Source organism: Centruroides vittatus, unplaced genomic scaffold, assembly GCF_030686945.1.
Source record: "Centruroides vittatus isolate TY-2023 unplaced genomic scaffold, ASM3068694v2 contig_815, whole genome shotgun sequence".
Lineage (NCBI taxonomy): Eukaryota > Metazoa > Arthropoda > Arachnida > Scorpiones > Buthidae > Centruroides > Centruroides vittatus.
Window position 1 is genome coordinate 13,909 of NW_027122531.1, and position 20,404 is coordinate 34,312.

Here is a 20,404-nt window from a genome sequence, read left to right on the forward strand (position 1 = left end):
TAATTTAAATAAAAACAATAATTCAATAATATTGAAATATAATTATATATTGCAAAGTGATAAATTGATTGGAATGCAATTTGAAAAAAAATATAGACCTATAAATTCCCACTGTGATCGGTCTGTCGGTACGTCTGTCTGTCTTTCCTTAATCTCGGAAACGGAATTAGGTAGATGAAATTCAAGACCAGATTTGGAAACTATAGGAGTCCCCGACTGACTATATATAAACTTCCTATTTTTCCCGGAAGATCACAATATTTCAATTCAAAACTTTCCCTCGAAAGCAGATAACGGATGATCGGCACGACTCTATCGTTAAAGGAAAAGTATAATGTACATGGGCAAGCCACTACTACTTCGAAGTGGAGAGCCTATATATTAAATTAAATAAATTAATAGTATAATTAAAAACTGCAGCCCGGTATTGTGACGATGTCACAATAAATAATCGCTGGCTATTGTTTTCAGTTGATTTATAATGAAAATTATCACTTTATGATATAAACTTTTTACAAAATACAAAAAGTTTAATATTTTTAATTTTTTATATGGAGGATATATTTATAAGCTTCTGTTATTTATAACATATATTTTTAAAAGAATGATCATACTTAGGAATTTTATTTGACAGGTGAGAGATGCTTATTTTATTATTAATAAATTACCATGATTTTATATTTATTTAAAATATATTTATATAGAAAACATCTTTTTCCTAGCTTTCGGCTAGAAAACAACGTAAATAACAAAAAATGAAAAGTCGATAACGAATCAGTCAGCTGATAAATGACAATTAATTATCTTCAGTAATAACGTCATCGGGATAAGAAAAAATGATAGCGTTTGTAACAGTGAAGTTCTTTTAACTGTAAAGCTTAAGCAAGTCGTCATGTTTTTAACCAACACAATGACTATAAGTCTACTTGTTTTTATATCCTGCCTTTCTATAGGAATTAATTTTACCAGTATAGAAAATGAATCAGGTAAAAATTCTTCTATTCATTATTTTACTTTCTTCTTTAGTATTCTAGTATTTTAGTTTCCTTGTTGATAATTTGATATTATTTTATTTCTAATCGTATGCAGCGAACTAAAAATTTTTAATGTTATTATAAACATGTTATAATTATTTAATATAATTCTATATTTATAAATGAGTATAGCATATGTTTTATAAGTATAGCATATGTTTTAATTATCTTTCTAGTGTTATAAAATGTATACTAGTTATATCATAAAGATAAATTAATTAAATACAGAGATAAATAACATTGTCATCATTTTAAAAATTTAATTACAAAATATTCGATAAATATCATTTATAAATATTTACCAAGTAATTAGTAATTGTTTAATGAATAATCTTTCAAAAACTATAATATTAAATTAAATTAAACATATAAAATTTGTTAATAAAAATATTTTTAAACCTGTTATTTTAATTTATATGCTTCCAAATATATGCTTTTGTATATATAATTAAATACATGCTTTTGATTATATATAATATAATCAAATATATGCTTATGTATGCCCGCTTATACTGTGTATAAGCGTGCATACAAATGGATGTATTCGATAAATATTGTTTCACAAAAGAATCTGATATTGCAGTATTTGCAATAAAGTTTGATATAATTTAATTTGTTTTTCGTTTATCTAAATACCTATAGTCAGCTTCTGTATCTATCAAAATTACAAAATAATATTTTAAATGCTTTAAAACAAAAGCCATTTCCAGAGTATTGAATGAAATAATTTTTATTTTATTTATAATTGTTTTATTTCCCACCTTTTCGTCTTTTTACATTTTAAATAAATGTTATTTTTATTTAGCACAATAAATAGTGTCAATTTTAAGTGCTACTTCCACAAGTAAAGACTAAACATTGCATTCAAACTATATATGGAGAAAGCTGTGTGGCGATGTACTCCTTTCTGGTTATATCACTAACTTACTATAGATTCTTTATAAATTTATATCTCATCTGTTTTTAAATGTGAAATAAAGTTTGCAAAAACAAAAATTATTAATTATCCAAAACTGCCTATTATTGTATTTAAAATGCCGAAGCTTGTGCATACAATAGAGGCACTTGTTTGGAGATCGCTTTGACCGACACGACTCTATTATTAAAGGAAAAGTATTATGTACAGGAGCAAGCCACTATTAATTTGAGGCGGAGAGCGTATATTTTGAATTAAATAAATTAAAACTATAATTAAAAATTGCAGTCTGGCATTGTGACTACGTCACAATACACAATTGCTCGTCTATTTTAAAAGTCGAAAAAATTATTTTTTTATCATTGGCTTTCCTCTTTCCTTGCTCTTTCCGTGCTTCCGTCTAGCGATACTTTCCTCCATAACTATAGATAGATTTGAAATTACATATCTAGCCATTGTTTATTTCGTTTAATTGCCAGATACATTATTCTTTCTGTTGTATACATGCAATACACTTTTGCAATCATTTTTGTTTAACGGAGAGAGCTATTCGAGCTATTGAACATCAGATAATTTTGTTTCCCTGAATGTTATATTTTTGCTTGTAACATAGTTTTTCGTTTAAGCCAATTTTAATTTTATTTGATTAATATTGCAGTACAGATGCAGTCACAATACTGATAAACTCTAAGACAAAGCCACATGTATTTTTTATTTCTCATAAACATTGCTTAATGCTTTTTGCAATATTCAAGAGCTCTGATTTTAGCATTTGTGTGTCCTTATTTTTGATCATTTTTTTTGCTTTTTCCGATTGATGTTTGAAATTTTTTTTCTAATTTAACAGAAGGATATGGAGCATTATTAAGTACAATAACGCTTTTTTCATCCAGTTTCGGAATAACATCTAAAACCATTTTTGAACGTTTCACCATCCATTTTTATCGCGATAATCTTCCCGCCAAGTCACTTACTGTTTCTTTTGTCGAAATTTTCTGAAATTTTGCAGAGAGATTTCTGTATTTGTATTGATGCTATAAAATTTTCGGGGTTAAAGGTCGAAAGGATCGTTTATCATATCTCATGTAGGGTCAGACTTAATGACGATTTTACTCGTTATTAACATTTACAAATTTTTATAAAACCCATCTCTACCCTCAAAATTAAGCTTTTTGCCATTTTATAATAATTTAAAATATAAAATGTTTTTAATAATAAAGTATTATACCAGATGGCGCCACACACTCAGCTTTAAATTTTGCGCGAAAGTTATGTAACTCGTTGCTGGATTTTTTAGTTTTGTTATTTGCGGTGAAGAAAAGCGTTATGAAAAATAAATTTTTATTCAAAGCACTATATTTTCGGACATTTGTAAATGAATAAATAAAGGTGAGATTTATATCTATATTTATTAAACAATTACACGATATAAAAAAATGTTTTGTTTCACCTTAATGAAACGATTAACAGTCGTAACTGTTATAAAAATATGTTACGATAAATAGAAATTAAATTTTCGTAAATTATCTTTCGTTTATGCAAATTAAATTTTCTAAAATAAAAAAAAATTAATAATTTAATTGATTGCCATGGTTTCATAATTTTATTAATGGCAAGTTTAATTATATTATTAATAATGAATAATTTTCGGTTATTAGTCTGCATTTCCAAGAAACGTTCCTCGAAGTTAGCATAAACTTATGACTAAGAATCATGTGTATTTAATACTGTATACTGAAAGTTAAACTACATAAATTCTTGTATATTAGAGACAGAATTAATATACTGTATAATTAAATTACTTTATTATAAAAACGGTAATTTCTAATTTTTTTAATAAAAGAATTATGAATTATTAAATTTAAAGTAGGCAATTTTAAGTAAAAAATATTTTTTGTAAGGAATTTAATGCCTATTTCTAAGAATTTATGTTAATTTCTAGAAGTACTATGTACTGGATGTGTATATGAAAGAAGCCTCGAATTCTATTACTTAATATTAAAATTAGAACGATTTACTATTTCCTAGTTTAAAATTCCATTATAAGTGGGTTCGTATTGTAAAAAATCCCACATATTATCGATGAATTAAGACGTCCATTGATAATAATTAATGTTTCCGAATTACACATAGTTGTGATTCGGAAACATTAATTAATATACTAATGGTATGAGAGCTTTTTATTCGAACAAAATGTTAGCAATAGAGTGTTAAATTTCGCAATTGTTATAATTAAGAATCACTGGTGTAGGCCTACTTATTATAAGTTATATGCAATGGGCTAAAAGTTAGAAGGAAATGGGAAATATATCTATCATTGACCTTGCAGTCAGATCTTTGATTTCGTTTCTTATTTAATTAAAATACTAAAATATCCATAGAATTAATCTTTCAATTCGACTATCAAGAGACTATTTATACTCGAAATGTTTTAATTTTTTTCAATATTTTAATGAGATAAATTAATAATACTAAAAGTAATAATTGAATAAATTAAACACTGTATTAATTTGGTTTAGTATGTATGTATATAATTTTCTAAACTGAAAATAAAAACAATGTTTAATGAATAACTAAAATTCTCCTGGAATCGAAACAGAAAATGTAAACTTTATTATAAAGAGAAGTTTTCTGTTTTAGAACTTAAAACACTTTTTTAGTGTTTCGGTATTGTACTCAGTTATCTAAATTTTTCCCTTTGATAGTCATATATAATCTTAAGCGAATTAATATGGAATACATTCACAGTGAATATTTTTACTATATCTACTATCGAGGTAATGTATTATTTTCAAATTTTAAATATTATTTTAACAGAATTAAGTAGTAAAAAATAATAAATTATCAACAAATTACAATTAAGTTGTTGATAATTTATTAATTATATTTTACAAATACAAATGTAGATTTAGAACTCATAATTAAAAAAGTTTACATGTATATTATTTAAAATCTTTATAGATATACGTACTTAACACCTTACTCTTGCCGAGAAAAAATATATTTATTTGCAACAAACAAACAAACGTTTTCAGCCTGCTTCACAGGCCATCTTCAGGCTTGGAATACATTTGAAATTAAAATTCCATCCATGGAATACAAAAATTCAAATTCAAAATTAAATAAGGTACAATCAAAATAAAATATTGAATAACTAACATAAAGCAAAAAATAACAAAAAATATATAAAAATGTAACAAATGAATACGTAAGCATTAATAAATGCAAATTTCTAAGACATACAATAAAACCATTATATTGATTGGTTAGAGCCCTTATTAAACTTCTTAACCATAAACTTCCATGCAGAGGGAAGACTTTCTGCGTCCCTCGCATTAAGACAGCCTTCTTGTAATCTACTTCTAAAACTCTAAACAATCTGATAAGGTTGCAGATTTTTAGAAGTAGATTACAAGAAGGCTGTCTTAATGCGAGGGACGCAGAAAGTCTTCCCTCTGCATGGAAGTTTATGGTTAAGAAGTTTAATAAGGGCTCTAACCAATCAATATAATGGTTTTATTGTATGTCTTAGAAATTTGCATTTATTAATGCTTACGTATTCATTTGTTACATTTTTATATATTTTTTGTTATTTTTTGCTTTATGTTAGTTATTCAATATTTTATTTTGATTGTACCTTATTTAATTTTGAATTTGAATTTTTGTATTCCATGGATGGAATTTTAATTTCAAATGTATTCCAAGCCTGAAGATGGCCTGTGAAGCAGGCTGAAAACGTTTGTTTGTTTGTTGCAAATAAATATATTTTTTCTCGGCAAGAGTAAGGTGTTAAGTACGTATATCTATAATGATTTGCTGAGTGCTTTATAATATTATAAATCTTTATCATCATCATCATCATTATTATTATTAATTTAATTATATTAAAAACTATATATTTTTTATTTTTATTTTATTTAATTTATAATCATATATTAAAGTTTTAAAAGATGTTTTAATATTTAATTTTTGTCAAATTTTAAATTAAATTTTTGTCCTTTAGAAAAAGATAATTCATATTAAATATTAATAATATTTAATTCATATGGATTATACTTTAATATAATTACTAGGCTTATATAATAATTACAATGAAATGATTCAAGTTTACTTAATTAAAAAATATTACAAATTTATATTCATTTAAAGAGTAACTTAATAAATACATACTAATATAATTTTTCAACAATAAGAATATTAGAATTGATTCCTATATTTTATTCCTGAAGTTTGTCAATAATAAAACTGTTATTTTAATGGTTTTATAATTAAAAAGGTATGAGAATCAACTATAAAATTTTATTATAGATTTTTAGAAGTAAGATACAAATGAATTTTGAATAATAAACTTCATTTATAAAAGCTAGACTATACAAGTAGCTGAAGCATAAAACTCTATCCGGAATATAGGGCTTAATTACTAAATATTTTCTAGGAAAAATTAAAGATAGAAAACAATTTGAGATATTTACAAAATAGAGAAATGTTTGGAAAAGTTTTTCATTAAAATTTTTAATTGGCTATTCAATAAAAATACTCATTATTAACATTTTGATATATTTATAATATATCAAAAGTATTATTGTTTTATTAGAAAATCAATTTAATAGTTTTATTCGAGTTTTTTGCACTCTGACTGCTAGATATTATTAAATTAAATTAAATTAAAATTCATACAAAATGAAAATAAAGTACACTTTTTAATAACGGAAGCATTAATACTTTATAATTTTTTTTAATTAGTTAATTATATACTAATATTTCTGTTTAATTCTTCAACTTTCTATTTTAATATAAAATGTAAATATAGAACAAGAATTGAATTCAAGTTAAACGTAGAACTATATGAAAACAAGAATTATAAATAAATAAAATATAATAAAATAAAAAGTCTATAAGAAAAAGGCAAAAGAAAAATAAAATAAAATAAAAAAATAATAATAAATAAAATGACAATAATAAGCATAAAAATAAGAAATAATCAAATATAGGCCTACGTAGAGTGTAGCCACAAAACATGTTGCCAAGTGAAAAGCTTAAGGTGAAAGGTAATTTCGTAAATACTCCAGACGGTGTTCTCACAATGGGGTCTTTATCGTTACGTAGGAGATCGTAGATTCTGCGATTAAGTTTATACAGAAATTATTTGTTTTCACATTACCGGGTTTTTGATACTCCCATCTAAAAACTTGTATGTCACTATGGCAACTTTATTGCCTAGAGATCTATTCTTCATAGAAAGTTTATTGTGAGTACAAACATATTAGATTACTGACAGTACGTTAGGGAAAACCATGTGTGGAGGCAATTTCTCTAATACATCCTCCCAAGCTCTTTTAACGTGTCTTACATCTGTACTAACGCCCTAGATATAAAAGTAATGACATGTTTTTCCGTGGCTTTTACCAACAATTGTTATCTATGATTGGTCGGGTTAGTGTAGGGCGCCATTTTCAGGTCAAACAATAGATTCATCCACGTATACTTGCCACCAGAGACACCTTTATGTTACTACTGTTTCGAAAATTATTTTCACGTTAAATTAAATTAAACTATATTCAAGTTAATTATTCGGCTACAATTTGAAAAAATTGTGGACCTATAAATTCCCACTGTCGTCTGTCTGTCGGTCCTCTGCTGTCTTTCCTTAATCTCGAGAACGGAGTTAGATAGATGAAATCCGAGACCAGATATGGAATCTTAGGTACAGGAGGCCCTGATTGACTATATGGTTTGTACCGGAAGTTCTTTAAATGGTAAATAACTGAAATAGTATATACATCATTTTTCTAGATATATATTAAAATTTGAAGATCACTATTGGAATTTATAACGTTATGGAACTTGATGTTTTGTAGAACAGAGGCATTTGTAATGGCAACACGTCTTTAATATATTAATCAATTTGCTATAATGTATAATATAATCTTCTCAAATGAATGATTTATTTTTTTGTTAAGATATTTTAATGGTAGATTTATGTAATTGTTTTAATATATTTTATTTGAAAAATATGCAATGCAATAATAGATAATGTAACCGAAACCCTAGTATTTATGAACATTAATAATGCAAATTCTTAAAACTTTTGCAGTATATATTCTATAATAATTTTTTTTATATTTTTAAAATAAAATCTAATAAATATATTTTTTCAGAAGTATTATTACGGAAGAATAACATAAAAATGACAAAAAGTCCAGCATGTCAAGATAAACAGTGGGATGAAACAAAGTAATTGTTTAGGGAACATTAAAATATATAATCCGAATTTATCAGTGTTTATATAATTCAAGTATATATATTTTTTATTATAGAAAACAGATGAGAGCATTAAAAAACGAAGAATTCCGAAAAACATTTGAAGAAACAGTAGAAATCAAGCGAAGTTGGGAAAGTTCACTCTCTTTACAGCTTATAGACGAAACACTAAAAGAAGACAGTCAGCTTTACAAAGATAAAGAACTGTTTCAAATGAGAAGAAATGCAGTGAAGAAGTTTAGTGACCCAAAACTGTGGTCAGAATTTATATCGAGTGCGTTTTGGGACGTCGTGTGTGGTACAGAGGGAGAAGCCATCAAAGAACTTCGAAAATATGGATTATACAACCCATTTTATGATTTCGTTGAACATGTAAATGATTTTGAGATTGTAAAGAACAAAATGGAGAAAAGAGCGGAGCGAGTGTACGTTTTCGGAAACAATGATTCATTCATACACGATATTGACAAGATACACCCTGTTATGTTAGTCGCCTACGCTGAGAAATTTGATGATCAGAAAGATACTTCATTATGGAAAAAATGCTTACAAAATCATATAGATATTAATTATCATCATCAGGGAAATTCTCTTTGGCAAAAAGAAGGTGGTGAATGCTGTGAGAAGTTGAAAGGTGTAGCTCTTGGAGAAATGATCTGTGATAAAGTATCGAGAAGACTTCAAAAAAATTTACATGGAAATTTTGATGAAACAGTGTGGGATGTTGAAGAAAAATATTTTGTGGGATTGCCACCAAAATGGTTATCGAAAGTTCAACAAATTTTGTCAAAGTTAAAACAATAAAATATAATATAATTTAATGTAAAGTAACGATTATATTTAAAAAAAAAGAAAACAGCAATTTTAAAATTTTATGAAGCTGTTTTTTAATTCACAATTTTCTATATTAATTTAAATATAATAATTTTCTTTTCGGTTGGACCGAATAAAAAGGATGAAAAATTCGCCCAGTGTTTAAGTTTACGTCACTACATTGTGTCTTCGAAAGAAAAGAAAAGAAAAGAAAATACAAAACACGGTTTCCTCAAGATAGAATAATAATTTTCATTAAAACATTAGAACGTTATTTTAACTTTTGAGCATTATCTTTATTAGTATATTTTAAATAATTAAAAATTTGAATTTTATTCATAAATCTCTATCCAAATTTCATTTATATCTTAATGAATTTATTATTCATCTTCTAAATTAATTATATATTTTAAATTATTGTTGTTATTATTACTTTAAAGTGAAATATAAGATTTTTTTATAATTATATTTAAAAAACGAAAAAATCACAGAAATTACTGGCAAAAGTATCACCAGAAAGTTTTATTTGATTTTTAATAAAGGTATTTAGATTTAAATTATAACTATTAATATGTTATATTAAATGTCACACATCAATTATATTGAGATTTTCATTTCTAAAAAACAAAAGTACTGTATTAGGATTTGAATCTATTTTGATTTGAGGTTAATTTGGATCGGCGAGAAGTTCCGATCTTTTTATCCATGATAATGAGTCCATTTGTAACTGTAAACTTGTTAATGTCTATATCATCTGTTTGCTGTTATCATTAATAAAATTTTAATCTAAATTATTTTAATACATCGTCCACGTAGCCCACACGAGATTAATTACATTTCACCGCACTTTCCTACTACCACAATAAGGGGATTCGGGTTAATATCTGATCTAAATCTTATAATTCATCATGGATAGTAAGGTTTTGATTTGTCGTTTCTCATCTCTCGCACATGCTAATCGATCCAGGATGCTGTTGGTCAGATATTTCTTAATTTTATTAATATATATATATATATATTAATAAAATTAAGAAATATCTTAATTTTTGTATATATGTATATATTTACTAAAACATGTATGTGTATATATATATATATATATATATACATACATGTTTTAGTTACAATTTCTGCTACTAGATGCCACCGAAATGTCACGAACTAAGTTTCCTTTGCAACTCGTTTCTGTATGGTGTCATCAAGGCTAGTGTGGAGTCGTAGTGTAGAGTATGGGCCCTTTAAGTCATTTTTTGTTTGTTTTTTTTGAAGAAATGAAATACGCAGAGTGTTTCTTAATGAATAAAACGCAGTCATAAAGATTTTATTATCTGTTAGTAAAAATGATATCAATTTTGTAGAGGTAAGAACCACCACGGCCCCTAAGTTTTCCCTCTTGACTGCCCTGTTTCTGCATCGCTTATGTCAGCATTTCTCACCCTCTTTAAGACAATGAACCAGAAAAATGTCCGAAAAAATTCTACGAAACACTAAGTTATGTAGGCATAATTTCTTTTAAATCTATGTATTATATCGATATTTGCGACATATTGTGCCATTTATATCATAATAAATCTTAAAGCATGTTTTGAATAAATATGGAAAATAATGAATTAAATCGGAATTCAACTATTAAAACTGAATCTTCGTTGAACAAAGTTTTAATTTTTATTAATTTAAGTTTGTCTGCGGACCACTTATCCCAAATTTAAAATAATGCGAGTGTTATAAAAATGCGATATTCTCTTTTTGTTATTATTATTTGATTACTTTTACTAACGTTTTTTTTTATGTTTATACATTAAATAATTGCAAATAATATATAAAGCTAAATAATAAAGTTAATATTCTTTACAAAAGATTGTTTATAAATTGAAACTATAATTCTCGGAGCAGCAAGAAACGTCGGGGTTCGATCACCGAAGATGATCCATTATTTAGCATAAGATATTTTTTAGAATTAAGTTTTCATAAAATAATTATTTATATATTAAACTATAGAAAATTAAAAAGATATATTTTTATTTAAAAATAAATAAATTTTGATTTTATATTGCACAAAATAGTTTGAGGATTTACAAAATTTTGTACAAGAAAAAATTGTCATCATTATAAAGACAAATCTAAAAACATTATCATTGTAGCTTTAAATACAAAATTTAATATATATATAGAATATTTTGCATTATGCGGGAATCCTGACCTTTATGATTCTTCTTCAAATAAAATTCAAAAGAGATTCGTGCTTACATCAACAGGATTCAGGACATGTGCTATCGTTCTATTTCCAGATAGCCTCATATAGCGTATAAAATGAGATGGAAGGTAGGATATAACTGAAAGTCAAATTCTAGGCACCATTCATTGCTTATTTTTCATTCATAATGATCGACTAAATTGTCAGGTTTGCTTATAATGAATAAATAAGAACATTTGGGTAAGTACCTTGTATGAAAAGTCCGAATTTGTCGTGCAGCCGTAACTTTTCATATTTTACGTATTAGAATATAAAATAGAAGATAATACTACTTAAATATTTTATTATATCATTTAGTTATCAGATTTTTTTAATGCGAAACAAAATACAAATGTCATCCAATATGATATATTATGTTGCAATATGATTCTGACTATAAAGAATGATTACTTTTTTTATTAAACGTAAAGAATAATTTTAATACCTATAATTTAAATTTTTTACGTGACAGTAAGTTTTATTTAAATTTTCAGCAGATCTTTCACCTCTTCTTTTCTACTGCAGAATTTTCTAATTAACGAATTTGATGGGATGAATATTTTAAATGCTTGAAATGCGTAGAATTCGACATACGACGAATAACAAGTAATCAGTTACGACTTTGAAATTACAAAATGCATTTAAAAATAATCTTTCATAATAAAGAGCACGCAAAACTAAAAATGTTTAATTCTTCGCATTTCCGTTATAAACTGTTTATAATCAGTGCCGGATTTACCTTCGAAGGGCCCCAAGAAATTAAAATTTTCCGTAACCCCCATGAACTAAAAAAAGTCAAAAGAAAGGCAGAGGTTAAAGGAAGAATTATTAAACTCATTTATCATTAATATATAGTTTATTACATTAAAAAAAGCAGATAAAATTGTTTTAAAATGGAAACGGATATAACGTTATATAAAATATTCTTTCTTAAATCCTATCACTAGTGACTTTTTTATCACGTCTTTTTCCGATTTTATGTATTGAACAGAGATAGAACTTCTGATAAGTTCTTTAATACCTTTTATTTAGCAAAACATTTCGGATTGAGGAAATAATTTTTTCAATCCTCCTCAGGTTATACATTAAAAAAAAAAAAATACGTAAATATCTCTTACAAAATTAAACTATGATTTAACAAAGATAAGGATTAACGTTACGATACATGAATCCATCAGTTTCGATATCTCGCTATTCTATATCGCGTATACAATACATTTTATAGTTAACTATGACGTCATACCATAGTCCTAAATCTCCATCCCATTATTTAAATTAATAGTGCTTTTTACAATGAATTATCGCGACATGTTCTTTAAATCTTATCAAATATAAATCGTCTTTGTTCAATGCTGATAGTCGGAAAGAGACGTGATAAAAAGTCACTAGTCCGTGGATAATAAGAAAGAATATTTTATATAGTTTATTACGTAGTTTATCATGTATATTGCAACTTCCGACTCTTCTCAGCCGCAAACTGCTCAATTACATCATCAAAAGACAATATCTGCAATTTATCATTCTCAATAAACATTTGGCTTAAATCTGACAGTTTCTCTTGCTTTAATATTGTACGGAAATGATTTTTATTCTCTTTGGTGTGAGAAGACCTTTCAAATCTACATAAGTCAGTGTTTCGAAGATTGTAAAAATTTATAACAGTTTGCAATTTCTAAACTAACATCTTTTGGACACTGTTGTACAAGTTTTTTAATGTTTTCTTTTATGATTACTTTTGATGTTTAGAAGTTTAAGGAATAAAAATGTGTTTGCAACATCTGTGTACATTTTGGCACGTTTTTATAAACTAAGTATCGATTATAACAGTGAAAGACTGAACTCGAAACAAATCTCTAGGAGTCAGATTCTCCTTAGTAGTAGGTGCTTCACCATCATTGCCTTGTTTTTAAATTGTAATACAAAATAAAGTTTGTTTTTTATTTATGAAATAAAAATTTCATCCACGTTGTCTTCATAACTCAACGAGAAATAAAAAAAATAAATAAATAAAGAGGGAGAGTTCCCTACGGTGGCCCCGTGCTGAGAGGGTTCCAATCGGAAAGCAGTTACTTGTTTTGCTTCCTGGTAAATCCACTACTGTTTATAATGGCTTCTAAAGCTGTACTATTCGTGGCAACGTTGCCAGAAATCAGCGCATTCTTTTGCAAGGAAAAGCTAGGCCTAAAACTTCGGAATTTAATTAGACGGCGCTACTTTTAATGTCAGAAATCTGTAGTTTGGGAATAAAAAGTCGGGAATAAATGTTTTTAATAAGAAAAAAGAAACGTTGCGGCAAAACTGATGTTAATTTTCTTCAAAATTAGCGCAATTAGCAAAAAATAGTTGGATCTGGCAATCTGCGCCTCTTTTATGCGAAAACATCCGTAATTGTAAAATATCGCAATGTTTATAGTTGGAGCTAGTGTCTTCAACATAGAGTAGATGAGTATAAACTGTATAAACATTGAGTAAACTAGTCGGCTTCATCTCGAGTCGCCTATTCTCTGTAATGCAATTTGTTTGCCATGTTAACCGGAGGTTTTTCGTCATATTGCGCTTAAAAAGGTGACGAGTAAATTGGGTTTCACCCGCAGAAATAAATTAATTAAAGACTGCGGCTATACATTTTACAGGTAAATGAATGTTTTAGATGTTGCCGTATTTCCTGTAGTAATCGCCCACTCGGCGAGTTTTTTTTTTTTATTTTTGAAGGACGATTATTGCAGTAAAAAATATTGGTACTGTAAAGAGAATGTAAAACTAATACACCGGTATTTAGATCAATCGGTGCCACATACAAATAAAATGGGCGATTATTATAAAAATAATATTTACGTGAGTGAACATTACAGGAAATGTGGTATTAAGCTTTTTTAAGGAAAAAAAAAGGTGCATTTATATAAAACCATAAATGGGATTAAATTGATATCAATTTTATATTAGTAAACATATCGTTTTATCATCATCAATTATGTCAATTTATATCACTTCTAAAATGGTTTTTCGTTAGTTTCAAATCACCAAATGACATATCAATTAATATCAGTCGAAATTACTATTTAGAATAATTAAAATTGTTTTAAACATATATATCATTCGATACCATACTATACGACAGGGCTTCTTAAACTTTTTCTTTTCGCGACACCCTTCACCTGAAAACATTTTACGTGATTCCGGTATCTAGGTATGTAAAATAGGTATACCAATAAAATAGCTCAAGTCTTTTTTACAATTTGAAGATTTTGAAAATTGTTCTTTATACGGCGTAATAAACTGCATACGTTCTTATACTGTATTTGCCGGGATTGTCAGTTGTTCGGTTCAGGGAGAAACGTACAGACTTAAGCGCGTATTGCGTGAGCACGCAACACATTCGTGCTTGCTATAAATATGTGCTCGGGTCGTTTTACAATACAGTACGTTTTTATTGAAATATATGCATATGTGCTGACAACACTCTATATTCATTCGTGTGTGTTTCGACAAATGTGGAAAGTGTTTATAGCTGCTGCTTTTCTAATGATTCATTCAGCAAAGAAGAAAAAAACACAAAAACCGTTCATTTTATCTTTTACTATTTATGCAGTCAAATTTAATTGTTCCACGTGTCACTTTTTATAGAATAGTAATGCAGTATGTGTCTCTTGGATTCCATAATACGTGGTATTTTTATTAAATATTTATTAATTCCAATCTTTTCCCCTACTCTACTCTTTCCCACATATTTGAACAATAGAACTAACTAACTCGGACAAAAGCAAATGCGAACAATATCAGCGTTTAAATTGAGAATGGGTGCGCGAGCAATTTATTTTCAGTGATGACAAAAAACGGCAACAATGGCTCTCATTAATGTGCATTTTTAACGACTTGCGATCTTCTACGCATACGTTGAGAAGACGTACTGTACATTTGCGTATTCGTGCGTAGTCTGACGCACTTTTACACAGAGAATTCGGAATTAGCGAATTTCTTATAATTTCTGTTCATTTTATGTTTATTATTGTGATATGCTAAACGTCCAAATAAATGTATAAAGTAGTACTTATGCATAAACCAAATATATAATAAACTAAATAATTTTATTTTTTCGAGTAAAATTTTAGATGAAAGAACATCAAATTAATCGATTTATCAACGTAATCTAATCTTTACTTTTAAAGTTGAAAATATAATCTTCAATAATTTATATATTTTTATATAAAGGATAAAAGTTTATTATTTTACTATTTCAGATAAAATTAGCGTGTCGTAGTTATCGTGTAAGTTTCGAAATTTAAGAGTTAACAGCTGATTTATGATAATGTAATTTATTTTATATTTATTCCTTTTCAAAAATATATAAATTATATAATTTATATAGAGAAAGAGCAGGACGAAAACTTAAGCAATTTTTACTAATGTAAAATATTTTTTTTAATTCTAATAAAAACTCAATTTTTTATTACTATTCCGTAATATTTAATTTATTATGTTACACAATACAGTACATTGGGCTCCCGTTTTACAATTGTTGACGTCGTTATCCTTCATATTTACAACTACCAATAAATTCTCTATTATGCCTTGTGTCGTATTTTTTGTACGATTGATAGGATGCGGCAACGCAATACATCGGCTAAGGAAGGTTTCTTCCGGAAGGAGTTTTATGGGAAACTGGCCTCTAGGCGAGAAACCCAGTGGCTAGTCCGTCCGAGGCGTGAATCCGCGATTAACTATCAGTGTTAAGTGCTTTTAGTTGTACTTTTTTGCATCTGGGTACGGCCTGAATTCTGGAACGTAACTTCAATTTTTGACAGTCTATGGAAAAAACAACAGCGCACTTCACGATAACTTTCCAAAAATAAATTTGATCGTAAATACGAATCACAGATTTCTTCACAACTTTGATTGCTTTTATCTAAACGTTTATACTACATTACTAAAATCTTAAAGAAATTAATTTAATTTAAATATACTAATGTAAAATAAATATTTTAAAAATCTTTTTTTCATATAAAATGTCCAACCATTGTCTATTTACAGCGATTTTACCAAGTAAAATATTTAATCAGATAATTATTTAAAATTATCTTTTGTCTAGAAAAGAATTTATTAATGATCTCTTTTTTTCTGATTATAAGAAGATTTATGATCTAAAATTAGCAAAGTGTTTTTCTCTAGATATAAATTAATATGAGTTATGAACTTGTCAAGTAAACAATGTTATCAGTATAACTGTCGATCTGTACAGAAATTAAAAGCTTAAACAGTATTAAAATAAATAAAATTATTTAATTATATCACTATTTATTGAAGGTTGAAAATAATTTAAAATACACTTTTTACACAATATTATATATAACAGAAATTTTATTATTAGAAAAAAATTATTAAGAGTTATTTTATAAAATTAAAGTTTCCATTCAACTGTTAGTGTTTTGTAATACTTGATTTAGCGCCATTATTGGTTAAACCAAGGGTCGCCAAACTTTTTTGATCGTAGACCCCTACGAGTTTTCGAAACCTCACATCGATCCTCACCAAAAAGTTTGTGTTACAAGCAAAAGAAAAACACTTACTATTTTAATATATTTCTTTTAATTTTGCATATTTTTTCATTTATTGTATATATGTTAATAATAATTTTTGTAACTGACAATCAGTTAAGCTTGATTCTTAGCTTCTTCTTATCCTTAGCTAAAGCTTGATAATCGACCACCCAATAATGTTATATCGACCACTTTGGCGACCCCTGGGTTAAACCCTGAAATTTGCACTGAATAGAGTATGGAAATAAACTGAAAGCAATGGAATAGCTAAGGTTTGTGTCGCTCCGAGCGGTTTTTGAGTTTACCGCTATACGAAGAAACACAACATAGTACACATTTAAACTTAGATAAAATGTAAAAATAGGTAGAGCTATAGGAAAAAAAACCTATGGAAAAAATCAGGACATTGTTACATGTCCTGATCATGTTATTAATTAGAAACAACTAAGCACTTAGTATGATTATCAATAAAGTAGTCTTCGGAAACATAGTCCTTGAACAGTGGTTTTGTGGAAAAATAAAATTGTATCTGGCATCTTGTATTCATTTACTATCTCGACCAAACTAAATTTTTCATTGCAGTAGACCAATAGTACTGGCCGGGACGGACCGCTCTCTCCTACTAAGTTACTGACTAAAGTGCCATAAACAATAAGAATTGTTTGCAGTAATGAGATGTACATACAAGTTTTAGTTTAAAATTCTGTAAGTCACGTAATTCGATGATAACAAGGTAGTTCGTACCGCAAATCATATCTTTAGAGATTCCTTTAATATCTGTGAGTTACTACTGTATTTAATATTTATGAGAATGATCCATTTGCAACAATTCATTGGCATCTATGGGGGTGGTATTAATTAGGGCCTATATAGAGATTAACTATTTTTAATCTAATTGGAACATACAAAATTTTTAATTTATACAAATAACGAAATCAAAGAACATTGTGCATACTTTTGTATATGGTGTAAAACTTCATTTAATTATAGATAATAAGTGTAATTCTGAATATTGAATAATACGTTGCATTGTAGATATTTGATTATTTTATTAATAAAAAAACATAAAACGGATATTAAAATAATATTCAAAACTATTCAGATAATTCAGAAATATATATAAATTATATATATTTCTGAATTACGGGGTGTACGAACTTGCCTTTGAACATAAGGGTTCAAAAGCAAGTCCGTACACCCCCTGTAGGTTTTAAATCACCTGCTGTAGCGCCACGGAAATAATTGTCAATTAAAGGAAAACGGTCATGCGCAAGCTATTTAACGCGATTTTAACACTCCTAGAGGCGAAATACGAAACTAACAGAACTAGGCAAAAAAGTCAATTACATAATGAAAGAGCGTTGTTTAATTACTACAAAACGATATTTTGTTCAGCAGAAACATTTACAGGAAAGAGTACAAAAAATAAGAATATAGTAATAATTTATGCACAAAACAACACAGACGTAAAGTTTGTGCAGTACAGGTGTAACAAATCTTCCAAGTAGACTATTGTACCTGTACATAATGTTCAAAATGTACGCATCAGCGACGATGCACTTCTGGATACGGGACAGAATCGTATCTCCAAGAGCATGCAGCATTGCAAGGATTACAGGATGATAGAAATTAAAAATTCTTTCGTTTAAATTTGCTCTGGTGGAAGGTTTCGTAGCATATACTTGATCTTTCGGGTATCCTCAAAAGGAATAGTCCATCGGTGTTATGTCGGTTAACAGCGGCGGCCATTCCGTACAACTATCATACGTAATAACGCTGCTGCTAACGTAAAAAATCGATTTTCAGCAAATATATTCTTAGTCGTTTCTGTTGAACAAAGTACCATTTTGTATTAATTAAACAACGCTCTTTCATTCTGTAATTGAACTTTTTGCCTAGTTTCGTTAGTCTCGTATTTCGCCACTAGAGACACTAAAATCGCGTTCAGTGGATTGCTCTACGTCACTTTTCTTTACTCGTCAATTACTTCAGTGGCACTACGACAAGTGGTTTAAAAGTCATAGATGTATGAACTTTCCTTTGAACCCTGTATGTATGTTTTAAATTCTCTCCTTCTTGTGGGCACTAAAAGGGCCTTTTTAGCAAGCCCATTACGGGTTCCAGTCCACGCTCACATGGGGCAGCCGGGTGTTGAAGGATGGGAACTGATATAACCGGATGAACCACTCCCGAAAATTTCCTGGGTTTTACGACCCGTCCGAATTCGATCCAGACCTCCCAGAGCGGTAGGCTGCCTGACAGCTCGACCATCTGTCAAATATTATATATTACTAAATAGTAGTACAATTTTTATGTGTATTTATTATTATTTTACGGCACAAATTTAGTTTTAATGTCAATTCTTTAGTTATATTTTATTAGTGACGAATTTCATTTTAGAAATTCTAGTTATTATATTTCCTCATTCAATACAAATCTTCAGTGTTTTAAAACAAAGACTATAAATGAAAGAATTCTTTCATTTTCTTGAAAATTTAAAAAAATGTAATAAATCTGAAATTAACATGAATGTCATTTTTAAAAATATTTTACTGCATTAGGAATTGTCCGAATTACTTACATTTTATTTCATTAATTCAAAGATGTGTAATGCATTACATTTAAAAAAAATTAATTTGAAATTTATATTTTTTTGAAAAGTATAACTATATCATAAGTATTTTTCCACTATGGACACTAAGAGGGAATTTTATCCATACCCACCATGCCAGACCGTGAAGGACAAGGTGACTGCATTCGGTCCGGATCGAACTGGCTCTGCCATCTAATATATATATAATGTATATAATATATACGATATATACGATAATCTTATATACATATATATAGTTAAATATATGTATATTTCTTCCAAATCCAGTAGGAATTCCTCAGACGTTGGTTTCCATATTCACTTTATTAATTACCTACTTTGCATATCAGTATAAATTTCATGTGACAAGAACGATGTTTGCATATAAAATAACACGTGATTTCGGTTGACATCAGAAAGAAAAATAAATTATTCTACCAGGCTTTACCTTCAGATAATTATTATATAATTGGGTGATAATTTATTTAAATAGCAATGGAGAAGGTTGGTTAGTTTTACTGTAAGCATTGTCTTATTAAATCGAAGGGATAATGACAACGTTTCGACTCATATTTAGTGAAGCTGAATTTATATCGTGAAGTGTCTTTTATTAAAAGAGTTGTGAAGTCTTACACTGTAGAAACTGTAAGAGAATTGAAAAATTGAATATGAAATCCAAAGGTAATTTACATATTTTATATAAATCCCGCTAACTATTTTTCTTTATAAAAAGTGTTTATTAAAGTTATCTTAAATATGTTTTAAAATACTTTTATAGATATTTAATTTGAATAAATTTATTTTAATTAAAGTCTATTTTATTTTTTATATTATTAAAAATCAACTGAATGTTGAAACTTATAACTCAATTTGTGTAAAAATTTAATTTGTAACTTAGTCATTATCGTAAAAGTTAATTTTGTTCTATTGTTTTTAGCAGAGTAAATTATATAATTAAGTCGTTAAAATATAATAAATTTCAATAAATTTTAATATTTGTAAGAATTAGTTAAATGATAA

At 27.5% G+C, this 20,404-nt stretch overlaps 1 protein-coding gene across 1 annotated transcript; it reads left to right on the forward strand.

Annotated features, from left to right (window-relative positions):
• The first annotated feature begins 828 nt into the window (after positions 1-828).
• On the forward strand, positions 829-9,060 carry LOC136982148 (uncharacterized). The gene is made up of 3 exons (XM_067278570.1): positions 829-986; positions 8,109-8,184; positions 8,268-9,060. Exons 1-3 carry the CDS (start codon positions 893-895, stop codon positions 9,013-9,015), a joined length of 918 nt encoding a protein of 305 aa, XP_067134671.1. The 5' UTR covers positions 829-892; the 3' UTR covers positions 9,016-9,060.
• The last annotated feature ends 11,344 nt before the right edge of the window (positions 9,061-20,404 follow it).